The sequence below is a fragment of the Ictidomys tridecemlineatus genome, chromosome 3 (genome assembly GCF_052094955.1).
Source record: "Ictidomys tridecemlineatus isolate mIctTri1 chromosome 3, mIctTri1.hap1, whole genome shotgun sequence".
Taxonomy (NCBI): Eukaryota; Metazoa; Chordata; class Mammalia; order Rodentia; family Sciuridae; genus Ictidomys; species Ictidomys tridecemlineatus.
In genome coordinates, this window is record NC_135479.1 from 12,656,333 (window position 1) to 12,677,152 (window position 20,820).

Below are 20,820 nucleotides of genomic sequence, written 5' to 3' on the forward strand. Positions count from 1 at the left end.
ATGGAGGATAGAGGCCTCTGGCTCCCATTAGAAGATTCAAGAAATGTATCCAGACAGATACTTCTCCCAGGCAAGGTTTGGAAAACAGCATGAGATAACTTAAGTACCTGCTTTGATTTCAATTAAATTAGCAGGGAATGGGAAATCTATGGAAATGACTTGGTTCCTTTGGGGTGGTGATGAGCCATGTAAGTCACTGTGTGAACTTGTAAGTATTTCTTATACTTCCTCTTCATGTCTGTCTCTTTGTTCCTAATTCCTAGTCACTGGGAGTACAGCAAAAATATAGCTACCAGTTTGGAAGGAAGAATGGGCTTAGCAGAGGGGAGCTCTGGACTCACTTTCTCCAAAATGCAGAGTTAGTAAACCTAAAGACCAGCCAACTCATATTTGTAGGAGACTTCATGGGTTTATTAAACACTTATATGCATCACCTGGTTAAATTATCAAGAAAATCCCAGGATAGTTATAAATAGTCCCATTTTTAGTTTTCGGCAGATACAACATCTTTGTTTGTATGTGGTGCTGAGGATCGAACCCGGGCCGCACGCATGCCAGGCGAACGTACTACCGCTTGAGCCACATCCTCAGCTCCAACAGTCCCATTTTTAAATAAGGAGACAGAGACCTGGAGAAGTTAATCCATACAAGTCAAGACCAGTAACTTGCGATTCAGTGCTCAAACATAGGTTTTCTGAGTTCCACGCCTGCTTTGTGCCGTGGTGACAGAGGACAACTGGAAGAGGGAGGGGGATAAACATTTTCAAGGAAGAAACTGAAGTCCCAGACACCAAGAAATTCCCTTCTGCAATGCCCTCAGGAATTCAGCTCCCAATTTTACGGTCAAGGGGGTGGTTCAGTGGTAGAGTACTTGCCTAGCATGTGTGAGGCCCTGGGTTCCATCCACAGTACCACAAAAAGGAATTTTTAAAAATGTCTCCTTTATGGGGCTGGAGCTGTGACTCAGTGGTAGAGCACTTGCCTAGCATGTGGGAGACACTGGGTTCGATCCTCAGCACCACATAAAAATAAACAAATAAAATAAAGGGATTAAAAAGTGTCTCCTTTATTATGAAAGGAAGTCACACACACACACACACACACACACACACACACACATCTTAAAATGTGAGTTCTAGGCCAAGGCTGGTTTTCTTTTTAATTTTATTTTTATACAAAGCACTATCGATATTTGTATCATCCAGAGACAGCCACCTGCATGAATATTATGCTGCATGTATGTGTGTACACAAAAACTTTAATATATTCATAGAGAGGAGGGTGCATGTGAGTTCACATACATTTTAAAGAATGGTATTTCCCTTTTAATACTGTTTTACATTTTCCCTTTTTCACTTACTAGCATATGTGGAATTGTTTCAAGAAAATATATCCAATAGAGGTCTATGGTGTTTTGTTTTGAAGCCTTCTAATATATATATATTATATATACACATATATTTTTTTTAAAACTAGGAACCAATATTCAAAGTACACAAAGATGGTTGCGATGGAAGATAAATCTTCCTCTGTTTCTTTTCCTCAACTGCCCAGGTCTATTCCCTAGGCAAACACTATCATTAATTTCTTGTGTATTTATTTGGATTTTAAAACTGTGTATCTGTGTAGATCTCTTCCTTCCTCCCTCCCTCCCTCCCTCCCTTCCTTCCCCCAGGCTCCCTTACATGCTGAGCACATGCTCTACTTCTGAGCTACACCCCCAGCCCTAGATATATTCTTTTTCTAAAAAGCAATAGCATTCTATACACACTTCTGCATTTTGCTTTTTCACTCACATATCTGGAAGATATTTCTATATCAGTACGCATAATTGATCTCATTGTTTAAATAGCTGCAAACCACTCTGCATATGAATGCATCCTCACTGATCTCCCTAGTCTCTTATGGCTAGACATTTAACAATAGTTTGCCATTCAAATCAATCCTGCTGTTATACATAGGCCCTTTTGTACATGTTCAGATATACATTTAGAATACATTTCTTTTTTTTTTTTTTTTAGTATTTATTTTTTTCGGTGTAGATGGACACAACACAATGCCTTTATTTTTTTATGTGGTGCTGAGGATCGAAACCGGGTCCCGCTTGTGCTAGGCAAGCGCTCCACCGCTGAGCCACAATCCCAGGCCCTAAAATACATTTGCAGAAGTGAAATTGCTAAGTCAGAGTATTTGAGGCATTTTAAATTCCAATAGTTATTGCCAAATTGCTCTTTATCATGTCTGTGACACTTCACAGTCTCATCAGTGATCTATGAAACCATTTGCTCCCATGTACCCTTACTGAAACAGTGTGTTCCTCACTCTAATAATTTATGCCCAACTCTTAGGTCATAATGGGACTTCAATATGGTCTTAATTTACATTTATCTTACTATGAGACAGGTTGAAGTTCTTATGTTTCAAGAACTACTTGCATTTCCTATTCTGAGAACCCTCTGTTCATGACATTTACCTATATTTCCTCTTGGGCTTGTTATTCTTTTTCCTCTTAATTCATATCTGGTAGGATATTTATTTCTACATTTTTTTCCATCTGGACATTTGAATTAGCTTGTCTACTTCTTAGCCTATTTTATGTTGCAGTAACAAAATGCTGGAGGCCAAGTACTTGAGAGAGAAAAGAGGTTTATTTGTCCTATAGTTTTGGAGGCTGAAAATCTAAGATTGTGTGGCCCTATCTGCTTGGCCTCTGCTGAGGGCCTTCTGGAATGTGTCATAACATTCTGGAAAAGCAGAAGCGACCATGCATGGGGTGGCCTTGGTCTATAACAACCTTCTCTCATAAGCACTAACTCAATCCTTGAAGAATGACATTAATTCTTGATGAGAGTGGTCTCCCTATAACTTAATCACCTTCCACTAGACCTAGCTCCCAATATCGCTACTGGGGACCCAGCTTTCCGCACATGAACCCTTAGGGAAAAACCATATTCAAACCATAACAACTTATGTTTAGCAGGCCTTATGGCATAATTTAAGGAAAAATGGTCATTTCTATGTCTCTTTCCATCTAAGACATGTCTTTCTCTTTATTCAAAACATAAAGTAAATTTAAACAGGTATATTAAAAAATATATAACTACTTGTGGAGTCCACACTGAAAAGGGGCAAGAACTGAAGAAGATGAGTTAAATGGTTCTGCAGTGGACCAGAAAAGAGATGACGGAGTGTCCACTGGGTGGGCACTATGGACAGATTTGCAGTCTCTTATAGCCAGAGCCCAGGAGGATGTCCTCATAGATTAAATAGGAAGTAAGGAATCCTGTCCAGATTTTCAACTGTGCCACTGGTGATGCTTTACAACAGAGGTCCTAGAAGACGACTTGCTTGGAAGGCAAGATCCCAGACCTCAAACCCCAGGGAGTCCGTCCTCACAAGTTCTTGCAGGGGAGATGCCACCAATTGCCACCTTTCTGCTCCCAGCAGTGATGGATCAGAGTGTTAAAAGGGGAAGTTTACTCCAATGCTCTTCAGATCCAACTGTGATGCTTACCAGGGCCTCTGCTAGCCCACCTGGTATCTTTGTGTAAATTAGAAGATGGCACACCTTCTTGAAAGACAAAGGTGCATGGCTTGTTGAGAAGTATGTGAGCTAGTCTTCAGTTTCTGCTCATACTCTTGACTGAGTACTCTTGTTCCATGAACAATCTGCATTCCTGTACCTGGGAGCCTATGTACTTACTCATCTTTGGCTTTTGATTGACCTGCTCTTATTATGTATTACCTCACTCAATAAAGCACCCCACAATGGCCCCCATCTTTTGTGTTCTGCTACTCAGCTAGAACTTTATCTCTATTTCAAGACCTATTATTTGCTGCGAGCTGCCTGATCAATTATGCATCCCATCAGTTGATTTGCCTCCCTAAATTCAGCACATAGAATAAAATGTAAGTCTTTAAGTCATTTTGGTTACTAGAAATCTAAGAATGAAACTTCTTCTATCCTATTACCCAATTTGAAAGTGGCCTGGTCTATTTGAAAACAGACTACTTAGCTGCAGAGAACAAGTTTTAAGTTGTATCTTTAAGACTATTCATTTTAAGTAAACCATTCTGGTTCTAAGTCACCAGTTTAATGCCCTGACTTTAATCCCAACCTCAGGCCTCTGGGTCCAGCTGGTCTGTGGGATGCCTCTCCAAAGAGTCTTGAGCTTACTCCGTACAGTCAGGGGAGTCAGAATATTATAACAAAGTCTGTGTTCAATTTAACATTCCTTGTTCTTTTCCTGCAGCTTCTCCATGAAACAACATGCTTGAAAATAATTACTAATGCCCATGACTTATGGACCACCCCCACCCCAGGGGTTCTTCCCTCCTTAATCTTCTTTTTAGTTATACCTTGGGGCCTTTTCAGGTGGCCTATCATTTCCATCAGCCCTTGGCAGAAGCACAGTTATACTGCTTGGTAATTGGTAATTCCCCAAACCAAGACACCACCTGCTAGCTGACAACAGAGCTAAGATGTAGGCAATGGATGTTCTCAGGCCCAGCCCAACTATCAATCAGCTGACTCAGTCACTTCTTCCCACACCCACAGGGAACAGTAACTGAGGCAAGAAAGCAAGGTCAAAACCTGAAAGAGACACATTGTCTCCATCTGCTCTATTGATAGCTAAGAGCAGTCACTTCACTCCATACACAGGAGGCCAGGTTACTGCCTGGCCTGTTGGTTCTTACTTGCCTTTCCTATTATTCTGCTCAGGGATTCATCAACAACCCCACCCTCCATCTCTCTGCATCCCCCATTGGTACCTCAGGGAAAAGGAAAGAAGCTTGTCTTCATATAATGTATGTGGACCTCTGTCTTAGAGATGGCTCTGGGGGGAAATTGTGGTTTCATTCCACTGTGCTCCACTTGATTTACAATTATTAAGTAATAACCATAGCTAGAGATGCTTATAGTGTTTTGTGCAGAATTTGATCTATTTTCCCGACATGCCCTGCCCTTCATTCCCCTCCTGCATTTTTCTCTTTTGCCTCCTTGGCCTGAAAGGTCTGCCATGAGTGGCGAAATTTCTGACCAGATAGAATATCAAGCAGGTGCAGTCTCTTGAAGCACCAACAACTTTGGCTCAACAGATTGTAAATAGGTAAGTTAGGTGCATGCGCCACTAATGGTCAGTCAATAGCTTACATTTGTTAAAATATAAAAGCACCACAATTAGGCAGTCTCAAAAAATGGCAGCCTTACTTAATTGATGTGATATACTCTATGTAGCTTAGAAAAGTTTTCTTCTTTAAAAAAAAAATTCTTGAGAATATAAACGTGTTCTCTTTCTTGGTGTCTTTAGCTCAAGAAGTAATTTTGTGAACTTAGTAAATCTGGAAATAAACAATGAAAGCCTGAGAGGTGGTTGCTTCCCTTAGTGGTTTAGCATCCTCAAAGCAGACCTAATAAATATTCAGCAAGTGACTCCTGGGTCCATCCCCACGTGCATCCTTTGCATATCCATTTCAGCTACTCTTTTACAAGCAGTTTTACTTGATAATTTACAAATGTTCTGGCTGCACTCTGCACCTGCCAGTATTGCAGTAATTAGCTTAGGATGCAAAATGATTTCTAAATCAAGGTTCTGGGCTTGTAAAATCAAGAAAGCTTGATAATCAACATTGTAGCTCTTATAGCCATTGAATAATAAGATAAATAAGTAGGACAACTTGTCCTTTATGTTACATGGTGGTAATACCTGACGTACAAATTAGATGTCTATACAATACGTAGGTGAATTGTAGGTCAACAGTTGAAGATAGGCAAGAGGGTCGACGCTCAAGTCTTTAAAATTAAATCGCTTTCTCTTGTAGTCTATCCATCCACAGCGTGAAGGTCTAGGGGTTGGGCATTTTTTAGGGGGCACAGGATTAGAGTGATATTTTAGCCAGGTAAAACCTAGAACTGGTACAGGCTGATAAAACGTGGGCATCATGCCTTAGAAATAGTGGTGGGTTCAGGAGGATGCAGAAGGAGCCACCTGCCCCAAGTGCGAAGTGGGAGGAGTGTCTGGGAGGGTCGCAAGGAGAGCTCCCTTCTGGGACTTGGAGCTCCTCTGGCGCACGCATGGACGGCGCAGAAGTTCGGTCCCAGAAAGAGAGAGAGGGAGGAGCCGGGAGGTGAGAGGAGAGCGGGAAAGCAAACAGGAGTGGGAGGAGGAAGAAGTGGAGAAAAGGAGGCCGGGCGAGAAGGGCGGAAGAAGAGGAGGAGAATAGAGAGGGAGGGGAGCCGGGAGGAGGAAGGGGAGGAAAAGAAAAAGGCAGCGGAGGAGAGCGGACCCGCCCCTCCCCGCTTCCTCCTCCGCTCTAAACTCCGGCCGGCCCTCCCCGGGCTGCCACCGCCTCCCGGTTGCACCGACAACGCCAGGCGCCGACTTCCCAGGCGCCTGGGTCCCGCCCGCCCAGCAGCGCAGCGCTGAGCCCCAGCGGCTGGCCCCGCGCGCGCCCCCGCCAGCTCCGCGGCTCTAGCACGCGCGCCCTCGCACTCGGGGCATGCGCGGTGGGCGGCGCCGCTCCGGGCCGCCTCTGCCGCCGAGAGTAGGAAGCGCGAGCGCCGGGCGCCGGGCTGTCAGTGAGCGTGGGGCCAGCGAGCCAGCCAGCGATCCAGCCAGCGATCCAGCCAGCGGCTGCGGCTCCCAGTCCGGCTCCGCTCCGCTCCCCGCCGGCCCGACTCTCCCCGATTGCTGCTGCTGCGCCTCCTCGCAGCGACCTCGGCCACCGGCCCTTGTCCCCCGCCCGGGGTCGCTCGCGGCCCCGCCGCCCCTCCCCCGCCCGCCCCCGCCCACCCCGGCCCTCCCGGGCTGCTGCTCCCCGGCGGAGGCAAGAGGTGGTTGGGGGGGACCATGGCTGACGTTTTCCCGGCCAACGACTCCACGGCGTCTCAGGACGTGGCCAACCGCTTCGCCCGCAAAGGGGCGCTGAGACAGAAGAACGTGCACGAAGTGAAGGACCACAAATTCATCGCCCGCTTCTTCAAGCAGCCCACCTTCTGCAGCCACTGCACCGACTTCATCTGGTAGGTGCACGCGGGGCCGGGCGCACAGACGCGCTCTCGCGGCGCTCGGGGCTGAAGACTAGTCCCTCCCTAGTCCTAGGTCCCGTCGCCCCCGGGACTGGTGCTCGGGCTCCCCCCAAGTCCAGGCGCGTCCACTCCAGGGCTGACTCACTCGGAGAACTTGGAGAGCCGGCGGGAGTCCGAACTCTTGCCTGGAATGACGCGCGCGCCCGGCCGCCCCAGCCACTGGTACACGCGCGGGCAGCACTCTTCGGGGAAGTCGCTGCTCCGCCACACACCCCGTGTCACAAGAGGGAGGGTGGCCCCGCGCTGTGGTGACTCTCATCCCCACCCCACTCCACCCTCCAGCCGGCTGGGGCCCCCAGCCTCCCCAGGCGCACCCGCCTGCATATGGACAGCGGGAGTAGCGGTTTGCTTGGGTGTGAGCAGGGGAGAAAGGCAAATAGAATCCAGAGGGGCCAAGTTTCCCGGAGAAACACGCCCTGGAGTAACGGGGGAGCGGCTGCGATTGCGCTGCGCTCAGCCCAAGTTGCTGGCTAGACCAGCTGGGCGCGTTCAGGGGAGGGTGTTTGTGCTTCCCATCCGACTGTGACTCCACTGGAACCTTGGGTCCCTGCCTACTGTAGGCTCTATCTACTGGGCACGGAGACTTTGACTTTTGAGAGACAGGGAAGAGTGGCGGGCGGGGGGGGGGGGGCGGGAGAGGCTGCAAACTGTTGAAAGCTTGCAGTGGGGGAGGGGGGCTAAAACAGCGGGCGAATGGCAGAAGGGCAGAGGGAGTCATTTAAAATAGACCCTGTCAACACGAGATTAGACTTGTAACCTGTTGATGAGGACAGAGGGCTTATTTAAGAAAAATACTGTAATGGCTGAAGGTGTCAGGCGTTTGGTGATTTCCAATAAACGCAAGAATAGTGAACTTGAGGGGTCCAAGGGCTTGTGGGGAATTGAGAAATCGAAGGGCTTCAGGGATTGCTGGACACTGTGCAGTGCCCTCCTTTTTGTGAGAAAATTATAGCTTTCATCTGATTCTCAAAAGGTCGGTGATCACCACCCCCCATTTAGAAAACGGAAACTAAGGGAACTCTAGTTACCCCAGTTTGAGTAGCAGTGGTTTTTGTTTCCTTCATAGAACACCTCTCTGTGGGGTAGGAAGTTCCTCACCAGGCAGGGCTGCAGTTGGGATTCCTTAGCTCCTTCCTCTCCTGACCAGGGGCTACATGAAGTGACAGTGCAGTAGAGTGCTCCTGCCACCAGCCAGCTGTGTGGCATACGTACCTTGGGGTACCAGGGTGACCTTGGGAAGGATGGCTCTGTCTGAATCCATCCATCTGGGGAAAAGAATCTCAAAGAGAGTCTCATGAACACGGGCTAACAAAGTGCTTACTTTTCCTTTTCCTTTTTAGAAATCATTCCCAAGTACACTTTTTTGAAAAGCACAGCCACCTCTATAATTGACTTCCATTGGGTGGACAGCATTTGCACCAATTGTGCTCAAAGGAGTGGGTAATTGTAGATAAGGCCACTTAAAATGAGGGTTTGGAGCACAGGGCAGAGAGAGGATATTGCATTTGATTAAGCGAGGTCTTCAGCCTCCCTTGTCAGCCATGAGATTCTGTTAAAAGAAGGCAGACTGCTGATTGCTTTTGCTGGGCGTTAAGTTAGAAAAGCACCAGTCAGCATTTGCCAATCTAGCCCTTGTCTTTCTATCAGTGCCCCGAGGGATCAGCTGCTGGTGCATTGATGAGGGGCTCAGGTGTACTGTGAGGGGAAAAATTACGTTCTCACTTTCCCCCTTCCCTGAGCAGTCCTTGCAGCACTTCTGTCACTTGGAAGTTCCAGGAAAATCGTCACCAGGGTTGTCTGCAATGGTTTTAATTTTTTTAGCTCTCCCCCCCCCTTATTCCTTTTATGGATTCCTGATTTACAAGTTTTATTTGAACATTAAAACCCTGATATTTTAAAGTGAAATATTTGGATTTAGGTGTGATTTTGGGGAGAGGATGACTCCAAGTTAATTATAAAGGTATATGAAGGGCTTTGTAAATTTAAAGTGCTCTGCAATGCAAAAGATCATGCCAACCTTCTAAGAAAAGTTTGAATGTAGTTCATTCTGGTTGAATAATATTTGTAATTGAATGTTCATGTCAGGGTTTTCTGCTTACACACTAAATTTTCTAAAGTCATTTACAAGAACAAAATAGCCTCTATGTGCTTTGAATGTTATTGGTTTGCAATAAAAAATTAGCTCATGGTAATCTGAAATGCAAACAATAGGAATGATATTTCATAAAATGCTGTTTCCTTAAGCCAAAATTAAATGTTAAGAGAGGTGCTATTTGGCAAATTCTAGGCAATATTTTATTTTATTTTTTTTTAAATTAAAAAAAAATTTTTTTAGGCAATATTTTAAACAAACTCACAACAAGCCACTTTCCAGTTGTCTTGAGGGAGGGGTAAAACTATTTTCAATTGGTCTTTAGGTACAAAATTAAGCCACTTCCTTTCCCTCCAATCATAAGCTCCTTTTTGTTACTTGAATATTTAACCTCAAACTTTGAATATAATCATATTTTTGTTTTGAAATATAGGTATCACTATCATTGATTTAAAAAAAATTAGAAGTACAATATGTTAAAATAGTTCAGTGATCCTTCATAGGCAAACTAGATTATTTTTCAGAGTCTTAACTCAGTAACCAGGTCCTTAGGCATGTGTTTCCTATCAAATCACTAGATTTCGTGTACCAACCTTTTAACTCTGTAGGATACTCTGTCACATAACTTGCTTACAGCGTAGTGCCCAATGCAACGTATGCTGAGATATTTGTTCTTGTTTGTTTTTCAGGGGGTTTGGGAAACAAGGCTTCCAGTGCCAAGGTAAGCTGCTGCTTTGGATTTTCTTATAAGTAGTACATCATGAGATGAGCATTCCAAACAGGAACAGAATATGCAGTCACTGTGTCTTTTTGATCTGAAAGATGTTATTTAGATGATATTTTTGAAATATGAGGGCCATAAATTTGGGCCTTTAAAAAAATCATGCAGTATTGCCTAGTAATCTGCATAGGGTTCTGCTTTTTCCTCATGGGGGGGGGACCTTTTCCTGTAATTTTATTTTTTGCTAAGAACATTCTTGTCAGAAACTGCTGTCTTTGTGTGGGTGTTAAGAAAAAAATGGAATCACTTTGTATTCATGTGGCATTTCTTTCTTGTTCTTCCTCTTTGTTTTTGTTCTTCTTCTCTTTTTACCTATCCTTTGGATTGGACTGTTTGCAGCTAATTTGGGGCCAGCCATCATTCTAGTAAGGTTTTATGTAGATTGCCAATTGCAGCCCTTGTTTTAAGGTTACATCAATGATTTGAGAAGGGTTGATGGCTGCAGTGTGACTGTGGTAGACTACTTCCTTAGTTGCAATGTCTGACAGCAGACATTTGTACCCAGATGGAAATCTATTAGCTCTCCTTCTGATCTATAGTTGCATTTTTACATACATCAAATATCTTAACTTTTCATTCTCTTCATTCCATTTGCTGAACTTTTAGAAAGCCACTTTGTAGCATGTGAAGGCATCACAGGTTCATTAGCTCACTCTCTGGCCTTCTGTATCCGCTTTATTATGTTTGTTTAGATCTGGTTCTATTTCCCATCTGGGCACAGGTTTATTAGTAGGGCAAGTGGAAAGTACATTTTAGCCTGGAAAATATTATCCTACCACCGTTTAATATTAAGTGCATTAAAGAGAAAGGGAGGCACCATGTGGTCTTTTGGCAACTTTGGAATCATGCTAGTAAGCTGGCTACCTTCTAAAGGGTCTTCAAGTTTGTGTCTTCAGTTTTCTTGTACACATATTAGATAGATATTTTATGGCATGATGATTGTTAATATCTCTACCTTTTTTATTTCCAAGAGGTGCTTAAAACCCTTATAGGATAAATAGTTTTGAGAATTGCATTAGGAAACGAGGGTTATTCCTTTCAAGAAGAAAGATGTGTTGTACCATTCTCTGGAAGAGATGAAAGGAAGATATCACCCTCTCTAGTTCTCAGAGTTGTTGACCTGAACTCTGTAGGTAAAGTTTGGGACTAGGCTGGAACATGATTTTAGGAAAGTATTAAGATGTAAGATTCTGGACTAATGGGATTCATGTCTATTGTTATTTTGGTAATACTTTTGATTTGGTGGGAGTCCATGGAAACTTTTGAGAAAAGTATTTACTGAATATTCTCAGATATTACTTGTCCATGAGAAAGTGGTGGTTATCTTAAAACTACCATCTTGTTAAAAAATAATTCAGAGTAGAGTTGGTTCCTCTTAGACCCTCATCTGAGTATGTTCTGTTGTGAAACCACAGCATGGCCGTATACTTGGCTGTAAGGGGTTCTTGTGGTTTCCGTCAGAAAGCATCCATTGTCCTTTTAGCATAGCTCCCTTTTACCTAAATTAAAGTGACACTAATCAAAGAGTTAAGTTGTAGAAAATAAAAAGTGAAATTGCATTCATTTCTCTCTTCCTGCTCCCCATATCATCTGTTTAAGACATCCATTTATCTACTTATTCATATGTAGTTTTTTTAAAAAAGATTAACATTTTAAGTCAGTCTATAACTTGCTTTTTTCACCCAGTAGTGTATGCTGAATATCTTTCCATGTCAAAATATCAGATCCACCTATTGTATCTCTGTGTGTCCAATTTGTTTACCCATTCCTCTATTGATGGCTATTTTCATTGTTGATAAGTTCTTAATTAGTATAAGTACTTCTATGCAGAACATCCTTGGGCACTAGCATAGATATTTCTACAATAGATACCTATAAGTATATTTAATTTTCATGGGTCTGCAGAGAGACTCTCCAGAAGGGTTTCAATTTAACAATGTGCCTGCCCCTTCCTTTCCCTCCTCTTAGTGGAGATACTGGATGATATAAATCTTTTCAATTTTGCCAATCTAATGGAAATTAAAAAGATTTATTTTCACCTATCTAGGTTATTCATGGTGTTGAACATTTTCCAAATGTGCCTTAGCCATTTGTATTTATTCTGTGAATTACCTTAATTTACCTAATATTTGAAATTCAGGATTTATAAACCAGACAAATTAGAGAAGTGCCTACATGCTTCATGAACTGTTCTTTAATTTGGTGAGGGATGCAACCTCAGATTTCTTTAAAGAATTCTCCTAGTAAAGGTACAAAGTTTAATTAACAAAACTTTCTCAAGATCAACTTATTTGTAACATCTTACATTTTATTAAGTTTTTATCATCTTGTTATATTTTTGTGTCTGCTTGTTACATCTTATGAAGTTTGTATCTTATTACATTTTGTTTAGTCTGTATTCTCTGTCTTTGACCTCTAGTGGGCATATGCTAATCTATTATATTTTACTGTTGGCTGTAAATTAAGAAGCATACATTAGCTCAGGACAGTGCTTTTGTTCCTACAGATATTGTTATCCATAGTTTCCCATTTTGGCTCTTGCCTCAAAACTAATGTTTCTCTCCATATCTACCATTAAATTTTCTATTTAATTTTCTCTCTCTCCCTCTCCCCTCTCCTCTCTCTCTTTCTGTTTGATAGAATGTTGTTAATTGTTTAGGAGAAAAATTCCTCTGCATACACCCCTGGCTTAAGGACACACCCCCTAGAAATGGCAGCTGAGGTTTGAGACTTTGTATCCAGGTTTTCTTACCTGAAGAGACAGTGTTTATTGTAGCTACTAGAATGTATTGCATTGTTTTGGTTAGTAGATAAAATACCTGTAGCAAATATACTTTTTATTTTTTAAACTAGAGAGGTGCATATGCTCCAACTGAGAGTCATTCATTCATGTCATAATACAGTTCTAGTCAGAAAATATTTGTCATCATTTTACTTAGAAAATGATAAGAATTGGAAGACTAAAATAATAAATGAGTGTCAGTCCTTAGAACTGGGTTCGTGCTCTGCTGTTAAGTAGGCATTATGATTTACAGGCAGGTAAAACACCAAGATTATTTCCCACATCTTCCCTGCCCCAAGACGCAGCCTAATTGGAAGCAGGAAACTTTTTTTTACAGAGACATTTATTGAGTTATTCCCACTTTCCCTTAGTGGAGGCCGTGCCACTCCTATTTATATTGCAGTCTAGGTGAACAACCCTGAAAACTGATACCACCAGCCCAAGTCACCCAGGAGGATCTGTGGTGAGAATTTGCTGCATGAAACGATGATACTGAGGGTCTTCAGTGCTAGAAGAAAGAGAAGTGTGTGATAGATGTAGAAGTCACAAAAATATTTTTTCAAAGGTCCTTAGAGGTAAAGACAACCTTGTCCCTCTGTAGCTCAGAGGTGACCCTTGCTATGTGACTTGGATTTACCTTTTGATTTTTTTGCTTTGTTGGATCTCCTCACACATTTCATCTTCTGAGACTAACAGAGAGTTGGTGCTTGCTCACATTTTTTTTCCCCTACCAGAGAAAGGAGAGGAAGGGAGGGCAGTAGGCTTGTGTGGTGCTGGCTTTGATGAACTTGTTTTGTCTAGAGGTCTGTTTCCAGGCACTAGCTTATGTCCTTCACAAGCAGCTTCCAAACACCGTCATCTAGGAGCAGCATGGTCCACATGGTCTCGTCCTCTGGGGCAATGGAGCTGAAACAGTTATTTGTTGCTTTCACCACTGGAAAAGGGAATGAGCCAACTCAATTTTTTTTTTGTTCCCCTCAGAGTTAGCAACACCCATGCACTTCTCTAATTACAGTGGTAGAAACAGCCTCTGAAAATGTGACCTGCTTATTTGAAGTGCCAAGCAGTTACTTACATAGTTTGTTACATCTGGCTAGCCTCCGCATATTTCCCCTACTTTTTTTTTTTTCTATTCTTGCTCTTTTGTTTATAACCATAAGTTAAAGTGAACTGCTAGCTCAGGCTCTTTGATTGAGATACCCCAGAGACACAGGATCAGAAGTCAGTCCTGCCAATAGCCATGATCCTCAGGAGCCTGTGCCTCCGAATGGTTAACACTGGATCCCAAGAGGTTTGCAGGGAAGGGGCTCACATTTCTGTGCTTTCACTAATGCCGCTTTCAGGCAGTTTTGAATCTTCAGTCATTTTCTTGCTAAGAACACACTGTACATGACACTTCACCTATGACTCTGAGCGAAGCCCTGTGTTTCTCAGTAATTAAAGGCTAAAAACTCGGCTCCTCTTCTTCACCAATGGCATTTTATTTTGAAGCTCTGTTTCAGGGTAGCTCTTCCCTTCAGCTCTCCTAAGCAGGGTCGGGTTTTGTATTCCTTCTGGAAAAATGGAAATTGGTATTTGAGGGGGAAAAAAAAAGAACTTGGAGTCTCCTCTTGGCTGTGTGAGCTGAGGGATTCCAGAAAAGGAGACTGAATTAAGGGTGAAAAGGGACATCGAGTTGTCCTCACCTGTCAAGCAGTATGTACATCAGGTGCCAGGATGTGGAAGGGCGCTGGAGTCCAAATTGGCAAAATCACGAGGCTGACCCACTTGAACAGTGTCATTCCCACGTGTTGGATGGGTAACTGGTCCATGTTGGGACAAGGATCGAGGGAGGCACATCTCACATGATAGTGTGGAAACCCAGCCTCATGCTTGTGAACCACAAAAGGACCTGGTCACTTCTCAGTGACCCCCCCCCCCCGCCCCACTGTTTTTCAAAGTCCATGCCAGGATTCTCCCTCATCTTTTGCCTTCAAAGCAGAGGTTCGCATCTTGGCAGATTATGTTTGAAAGGTTACCTGCTCCCCAACTAAAAACTATGAGAGGATAACTAGAGATGAACTCTTGGGGTTAATCACAGTTCCCAAAGGATAGAATACATGGAAGAGGGGTGCAACTTGAAACTCTGGGGGTTTTGCAGCAATGTCAGGTCAAAGCATTTTGTTCCAAAGATGAAATTGCCAACGATGTCTAAAATTTAGATAAAAGTGTGCTGGAGGAAGACAGTTACAACTACTTAACAGTTTTTCCCCCTCCATAAAAATGCATTAATGCTCTTAGAAATAGGGTTGCTTGGATAGAACTGGTGTCAGAGAGTTCCCATTTGGCCCTCTGTGCTTGTTCCGAGTGGTTTCTGGTTAGTGTCTGAGTTGCTACTCTTACTTGGTAAGTGAAACCCTTTTGTTAATTATCTTACTCACACTCCCCCACCAGAAGCTGGTGCTGTGGTCTATGGAGTGGTTATTCATCCTGGTAGGCAGGAGGAACCTCATGTTTACTTTTGCAGGTGACTCTGACATCTTTAATTTTATGGTGAGGTGATTTCCTATCTTAAAGAGCATACCAGTCTCCTAGATAATATTCTTCAAGTTTAAGTTTTTAGGCACATTAATTCCGATTTTGCATGTCCTCCCTGCCACCCCCTTCATACACAGTCAGACTGTTCTGTTTTCAGAAATAGCCATGAATTTCAGATGTCCTGGGATGAAGGTCAGCTCCTTAGCTGGACACTTGCAGACTCCTAAAGCCTCCACCCTTGCTTCTTCAGAGACACCTGAGAATGCTATCCTTCCTTCATCCTCTGGTCCTTGTGAATAATTCTCAATTTCCCAGGTTGTGTTTTCCTTCTTGAGTGCTTTCTGTAGCCCTTTCTGCCAGGTGATACCTGCCTCACCTATGCTTTGGTCTGCAGGTGGACACATCTTGAGCTTTCTGCTATTCTGGATGTTCTTCTCACGGCCTGTCGCCCTCTTTCTGCTTCCTCTCCTTACCCTGAGTACAAGACTGTTCTTCATACTCCTGGTGTCTCCAGTGTTTAGAGCAGTGCCTGGCGCTCAGTAGACTGTAAATATTTGTTGGGTATGTGAGTGTATAAATATTAGGACAGATAGGTTATGAATGTCCATAACCAGAAAGATTATAGTGACTTCAGCCTAAGCACTGCTCTTCTTTTTTTTTTTTTAGAGCCAGTTTATAATCCAAAGTTATGTCAACATGGATAGATCTTTAAATGATTTAAGAAAAAGTGCTTTCTAAAGAGATGCAGACGGAGAGCAGAAAGTTCTAATTTGTATCGTAAGTTATGTATAATGCTAAACCCTAATAAATTCAATGCAACAGGAGTAAACCTCTTATGTGCCTTATTTCTATCTTTAGAGAATTATAAGGAATAAATATTTTTTGCCACAAATAAAACATAAGGATATTATGGGCCATAGCAGGAGGGGGAGAATGTCTTGGGTACAGGGTGAAAAATTCAAACCAGTTTTTAGTACATGTGTTCAGAACAGTCCTTGAAATGTTGTGTTTTACTTTGGGAGTGCTAATAGCTAAAACTAGATTGTCATGCTCCAGAGGGAGTAGTAGCTCAACTTCATTGATTCTGTTATTTTTAAGCTGCTTGTACCTGAAAGGGTTTTGTTCCTTGATATAAGAAAGAATTGGGGGTGGGGTGGTGGTGGAGGCAGCATCGCTGGAGTAGAATGGTTGTAATTGAATTACAATTGCTTTAAAGGTTTTATTCAATTGGAAGGAAAGCTAGTGTTCATTAAGTGTTATATTTTGCTAGACATTTAGGAGCATTCCCATTTTATATATTTTCATTCCAAAAGTACCTTATAAAACATGGGGTATTAACTGTACCTTAGGGAGCAGAGAGTTGAGAGCCTCCCTAGGCTGGTGGGGCAGCTCAGCACAGATTGTAAGTTTTGCAGAAAACATTCTTCAGAGCCAAGTGGAAACTTTCTTTTTTCTTTTTGGTACTTGTGAGTCTGGATTTATACTAGAAGAGGAAAGAATGATGTCACTAGGGGAAACACTGAAGCATTTCTTGGTAACATAGAATTATTAAGGCTTCACCATCCTCATCTGTCTCTTGGAATTTCCATGACAAACCCTGTCTTTCAGGTCTTGTTTTCCACCAAACTGTGAAAACTCATGTTAGACTTTAACCTAAGGCATGAACATCAGTATTGGCCCAGTATTAACAGTTAAATCTAGTTGAAATTGCTAAAATCAGGTTAAAAAAAATACCTCTATTAAATTATACAAAGGGGCAAATGGTTTCTGGAAATAGATTTTTATCAAGAATGGGATGGAGTGATTTGATTAATTGTCAGCACCTATTGGAATTATTTAAGAGCAAGTTCATAAAATAAGATTAGCATAGGTCAGTTAATTCTTTATGCCTTATTGTGTCCCTTACCCCTCACCCCAATACCTATACATTTCTATTTTGGGTATTTTGAGAAATACAAGATCCATCTATCTTGTCTGGGGAAACTCTAATAAGAAGTCAGGAAATAACTAATGAGGGTGGAATTATGGGACATGAAAGTATGTTAGCAATTGGTGAAGACATGGGTGAGAAACTGGGTAGGAGTGGAGCTAACAGCCAGCTAACAGTCCAGCTAACAGCCGAATTCTGAGAGCAAAATTCTGCTGTGGTGTCAATTATCCTGCTGTAGAAACCATGACTGTTTTTATTTTTCATGCTATGGATGGAACTCGGGGCCTCACACATGCTATGCAAGTGCTCTACCACTGAGCTACACTCCCAGCCTCAGGCGTGACTCATTACTATGGAAATTTACTGTCAATTTAAAAATGAACCTCTCATTTCATTTTCTCTTATGTGACTTTGAAAATTGAATGGTTGTTAATTATAAACAGTTTAGTAGCATGCATGACTGATTTCATTTTTAGGTCCAAATTCAAGTTTAGGAATAAGGGCGGATGGAAGCATTACCAGTATTTTCTCGTTTGCCTAATTGCACCACCAAGCACCTGCTGGCGGAGCTGTGTTGATGTCTCTATGATGCAAATTAACTTGCTGAATCACATAAAGATTAATTATTGGGCCAGAGCAAGGATAGTTGGTATGCTTAAGAGTTGCCTTGGTAGTCTAAAAGGAATCTAATGAAATGCTGTGGAGCAATAAATAAGGAAGAGACTTTGGGATTTTTTAAAATTTTCCAGTTAATATGATAATTTGAGGCATACTACTAATCTTTTCCAGGTTTTATTTTTCATTTAAAGTAAACTCTGGAAAAACAAAATATTCGTGATACCGATTTTGATAGCCATCACTTGTGTGCAGGATGCTTTTGGCCAACCTGCCCATTGGTGGAGAATAATTGAAGGTCCAAGTTTCACTTCAAAATTATGAAGTGCATCATTAAATTTGGGCTTTTGCCACATTTCCCAAGTGTCCCTCTTATGTCAAGTTATATTTGATATTCTTATATTTTGTCCTACTAGTCTGAAACTGGAGGCTTTCCCCCCAAATTGATAGAATGTAGTCATATCAGATGGTCACATCCTTTAGTCACTAAGAACTGGCTAGTTCTCGTATAAAACATTGGATTTTAATATTGTTTAAATGATATAATCATAGGTGATGAAGTCATCCTTGTGTGTTGAAATGCAGCTATATGATCTGAATTCATATACATCCACATACTGATCTTTCTTGACCTCCTTGGTGAATCCTATGGGCACAGAATCAGGATAAGCATGTGCTTATTGTTAGAGCAAGAAAGACCATGGAAACTGGCCCAGGCCCTTGAATTCATAGCTGTGAAATTGGCCATGGAGTTGAGTGACTTGCCACTGTACCATCCTCCCATCTCTTGAGGGCTCCTGAACCTTTTTTTTACCTGCACTCTGCAGGCTTGAGTTTTAAGTGCTGTTGCTATCGAGTACAAGTGTCCATCCAAAAACTCTGTATCACACAAACATGAGGGGAATCTGCAAATAGGAGCATGCTCTGGATTCCTTTCATTTTATTTGGAAAAAGACAGTTCCATCTGGGAACAACTGTGCTTCTTACTCTGAGGTCTAAGAGTTGTACTGAGTAAATCAGGATTGTATGTTTAGCTTCTATAATTCACAGATGAACAGTTTGGTAATCCCATGTAAAGACCTTGTTTAAAATATTATATTAAAATTCATGAAGATTTTGGGTTTGCATTAGATGGGAATTCATAGGCAAGGGAAATGACTCTCTTGAAATTATGTGTTTTTACTTTCATCATTGTCTCCAACTTTAACTCTTTTTGTGATTCTTTGAGAACAGGCTTACAACCTTCCTTAGTCTATCAATAATTTTACCCTTATATCAGAACTGATTTTGCATCTTTATTAACAAAATATATACATAGAAATGATTGTTTGTTTAATCCGCAAATGTGAGTATTTTTAGTAGCTCCCTAAACAGAACTCGGAGGATGATTAGACATAACTGTAGAGTTTATATTTGGTGGCTTTCCTTCAGTAGAATAAGCAACTCCACCCTTTGAATTGGCATTTTTTCTAGACAGTGGTACAGGCAAAATATGAAAGTCAAGCTTTCAGTGTTGTTGATTTGAAGTTCTGGTCTTGGAAATAAGGATGCAGATAATAAATACACAAAGTATACAAAATGACAGGGCCAGTGATAACAAATTAAACACGAACATGCCTTTTTCAATATTTATTATCTAGCTGAATCCAATCACAACATAAAAGCCTTGTAAATGTTCTTTGGAAAATTTTCCTCTGTATGCTAGATTCCCTACGTTGCTTTAAAAAGAAGCCCAAAATGATGGTTCCTTCTTTTTTCCTTATTAAGTTTCCTTGTAAGTTTACGACAGTGTTCAAACCATGTTCAAAGTTAGAAACTGAGGACAGTTCTGAGGATATTCTGAAGACAGAAATAAATACTCTTGATTTGATGTGTAAGAATAATTTTGAAAATTTCAATGGGACGTAAATGTCAAGGGCAGACAGTCTCCATGTGACTTTTTCCCCCCTTTGTCTCTTCTATACAGAAGACATATAGGAAATGTATTCTCCTTTGAATACTCCCTTGAAGAAACATAGATACACATGCCTCCCTTGAATAATTGCTTTACTTTTCAAATCATTCAGCTCACTTAAAAAAAAAAAAAAAAGTCTTGGATGTTTCCAGAGTGGAGGAGATTTGCTGCTGTTCCTTGAGCTCCAATTTATGCCAACCACATCTCATCCCCAAGTGTTCGAGCTGTCCCTGGCTCTCACTGGGGCTCTTTCCCATCAACCACCTTCTTTTTACTTTAGAGAAAAATAGGCTTCTTTTCCTAAAACTGTTTCTTTTAAATTAATTTCGAGACAAAGGGACAGGGGGAAGGTACAGAGAGTTTCTATATACCTCTCACCCAAACTCGTGTTAACGTTTTCATATCCACAGTGCCATAATCAAGAACAGGAAATTAATATCAGTACCATATTATTAGCTGGACAACAGATCCTTATTTGAATTTTTGCCAGGTTTTCTACTAATGTCTGTTTTCTGCTCTAGGATCCAATCCAGAAGTCCACATTGCATTTCGTTTTTTTTTTTTTTTTTTTCCCTTAGTCTTGGAGGTAATCGTTTTAAATCAGCTGTATGGGTGTGGTACATCCGATCTCATGCATCCATGTCATCAGATGTCTTTCTTGATGACAAGTGTTACGCTGGGTGAAGTCGGTCTTGTCAGTGTGGTTGCAGGGTGGTGGTTCCAGTGGGTTTGTATTATTTTTCATGGGCAGGAATCCTTTTTATAAGCAGGAGCCACTGGAGGCCAAGGATCTCCTGTATTTGCTGCTGCCTCCTAAGAGAGCAGATAGGACCTTCAGAGATCTGGAAAGCCAACACCGTCCAAGAGAATTTTGTGCCAACATGGAAATCTTTAATCTGTATGACGAAGTATGGTATCCACTGGCACCCTCTGGCTATTAAAGCACTTGAAATGTGGATCTGAATTTTTTATTATTTAATTTTAATTCATTAAAGTTTAAAGTTAACTACATGTTTATTGGAGAGTTCAGCTCTAGGGTAGCCTTAGGGAGTAAAATTG

The 20,820-nt window shown here is 41.8% G+C and overlaps 1 protein-coding gene and 1 non-coding gene across 3 annotated transcripts in view; one reads left to right on the forward strand and one right to left on the reverse strand.

Annotated features, from left to right (window-relative positions):
• Positions 1-6,252: 6,252 nt before the first annotated feature.
• Positions 6,253-20,820, forward strand: part of Prkca (protein kinase C alpha) — a 401,933-nt gene continuing 387,365 nt past the window's right edge. Inside the window, exons 1-2 of one of the 2 annotated variants that reach the window (XM_078041837.1) lie at positions 6,253-7,024; positions 9,872-9,903. In XM_078041837.1, the coding sequence (XP_077897963.1) occupies positions 6,852-7,024; positions 9,872-9,903 (205 nt within the window). In that variant the 5' untranslated portion in view covers positions 6,253-6,851. The remainder of the gene's footprint in view (positions 7,025-9,871; positions 9,904-20,820) is intronic. The other variant, XM_078041836.1, reaches the window with a different exon arrangement.
• LOC120884677 (small nucleolar RNA U13) lies at positions 14,534-14,636 on the reverse strand. Its single transcript, XR_005727098.2, has one exon. It is a non-coding gene; the product is annotated as a small nucleolar RNA U13 (small nucleolar RNA).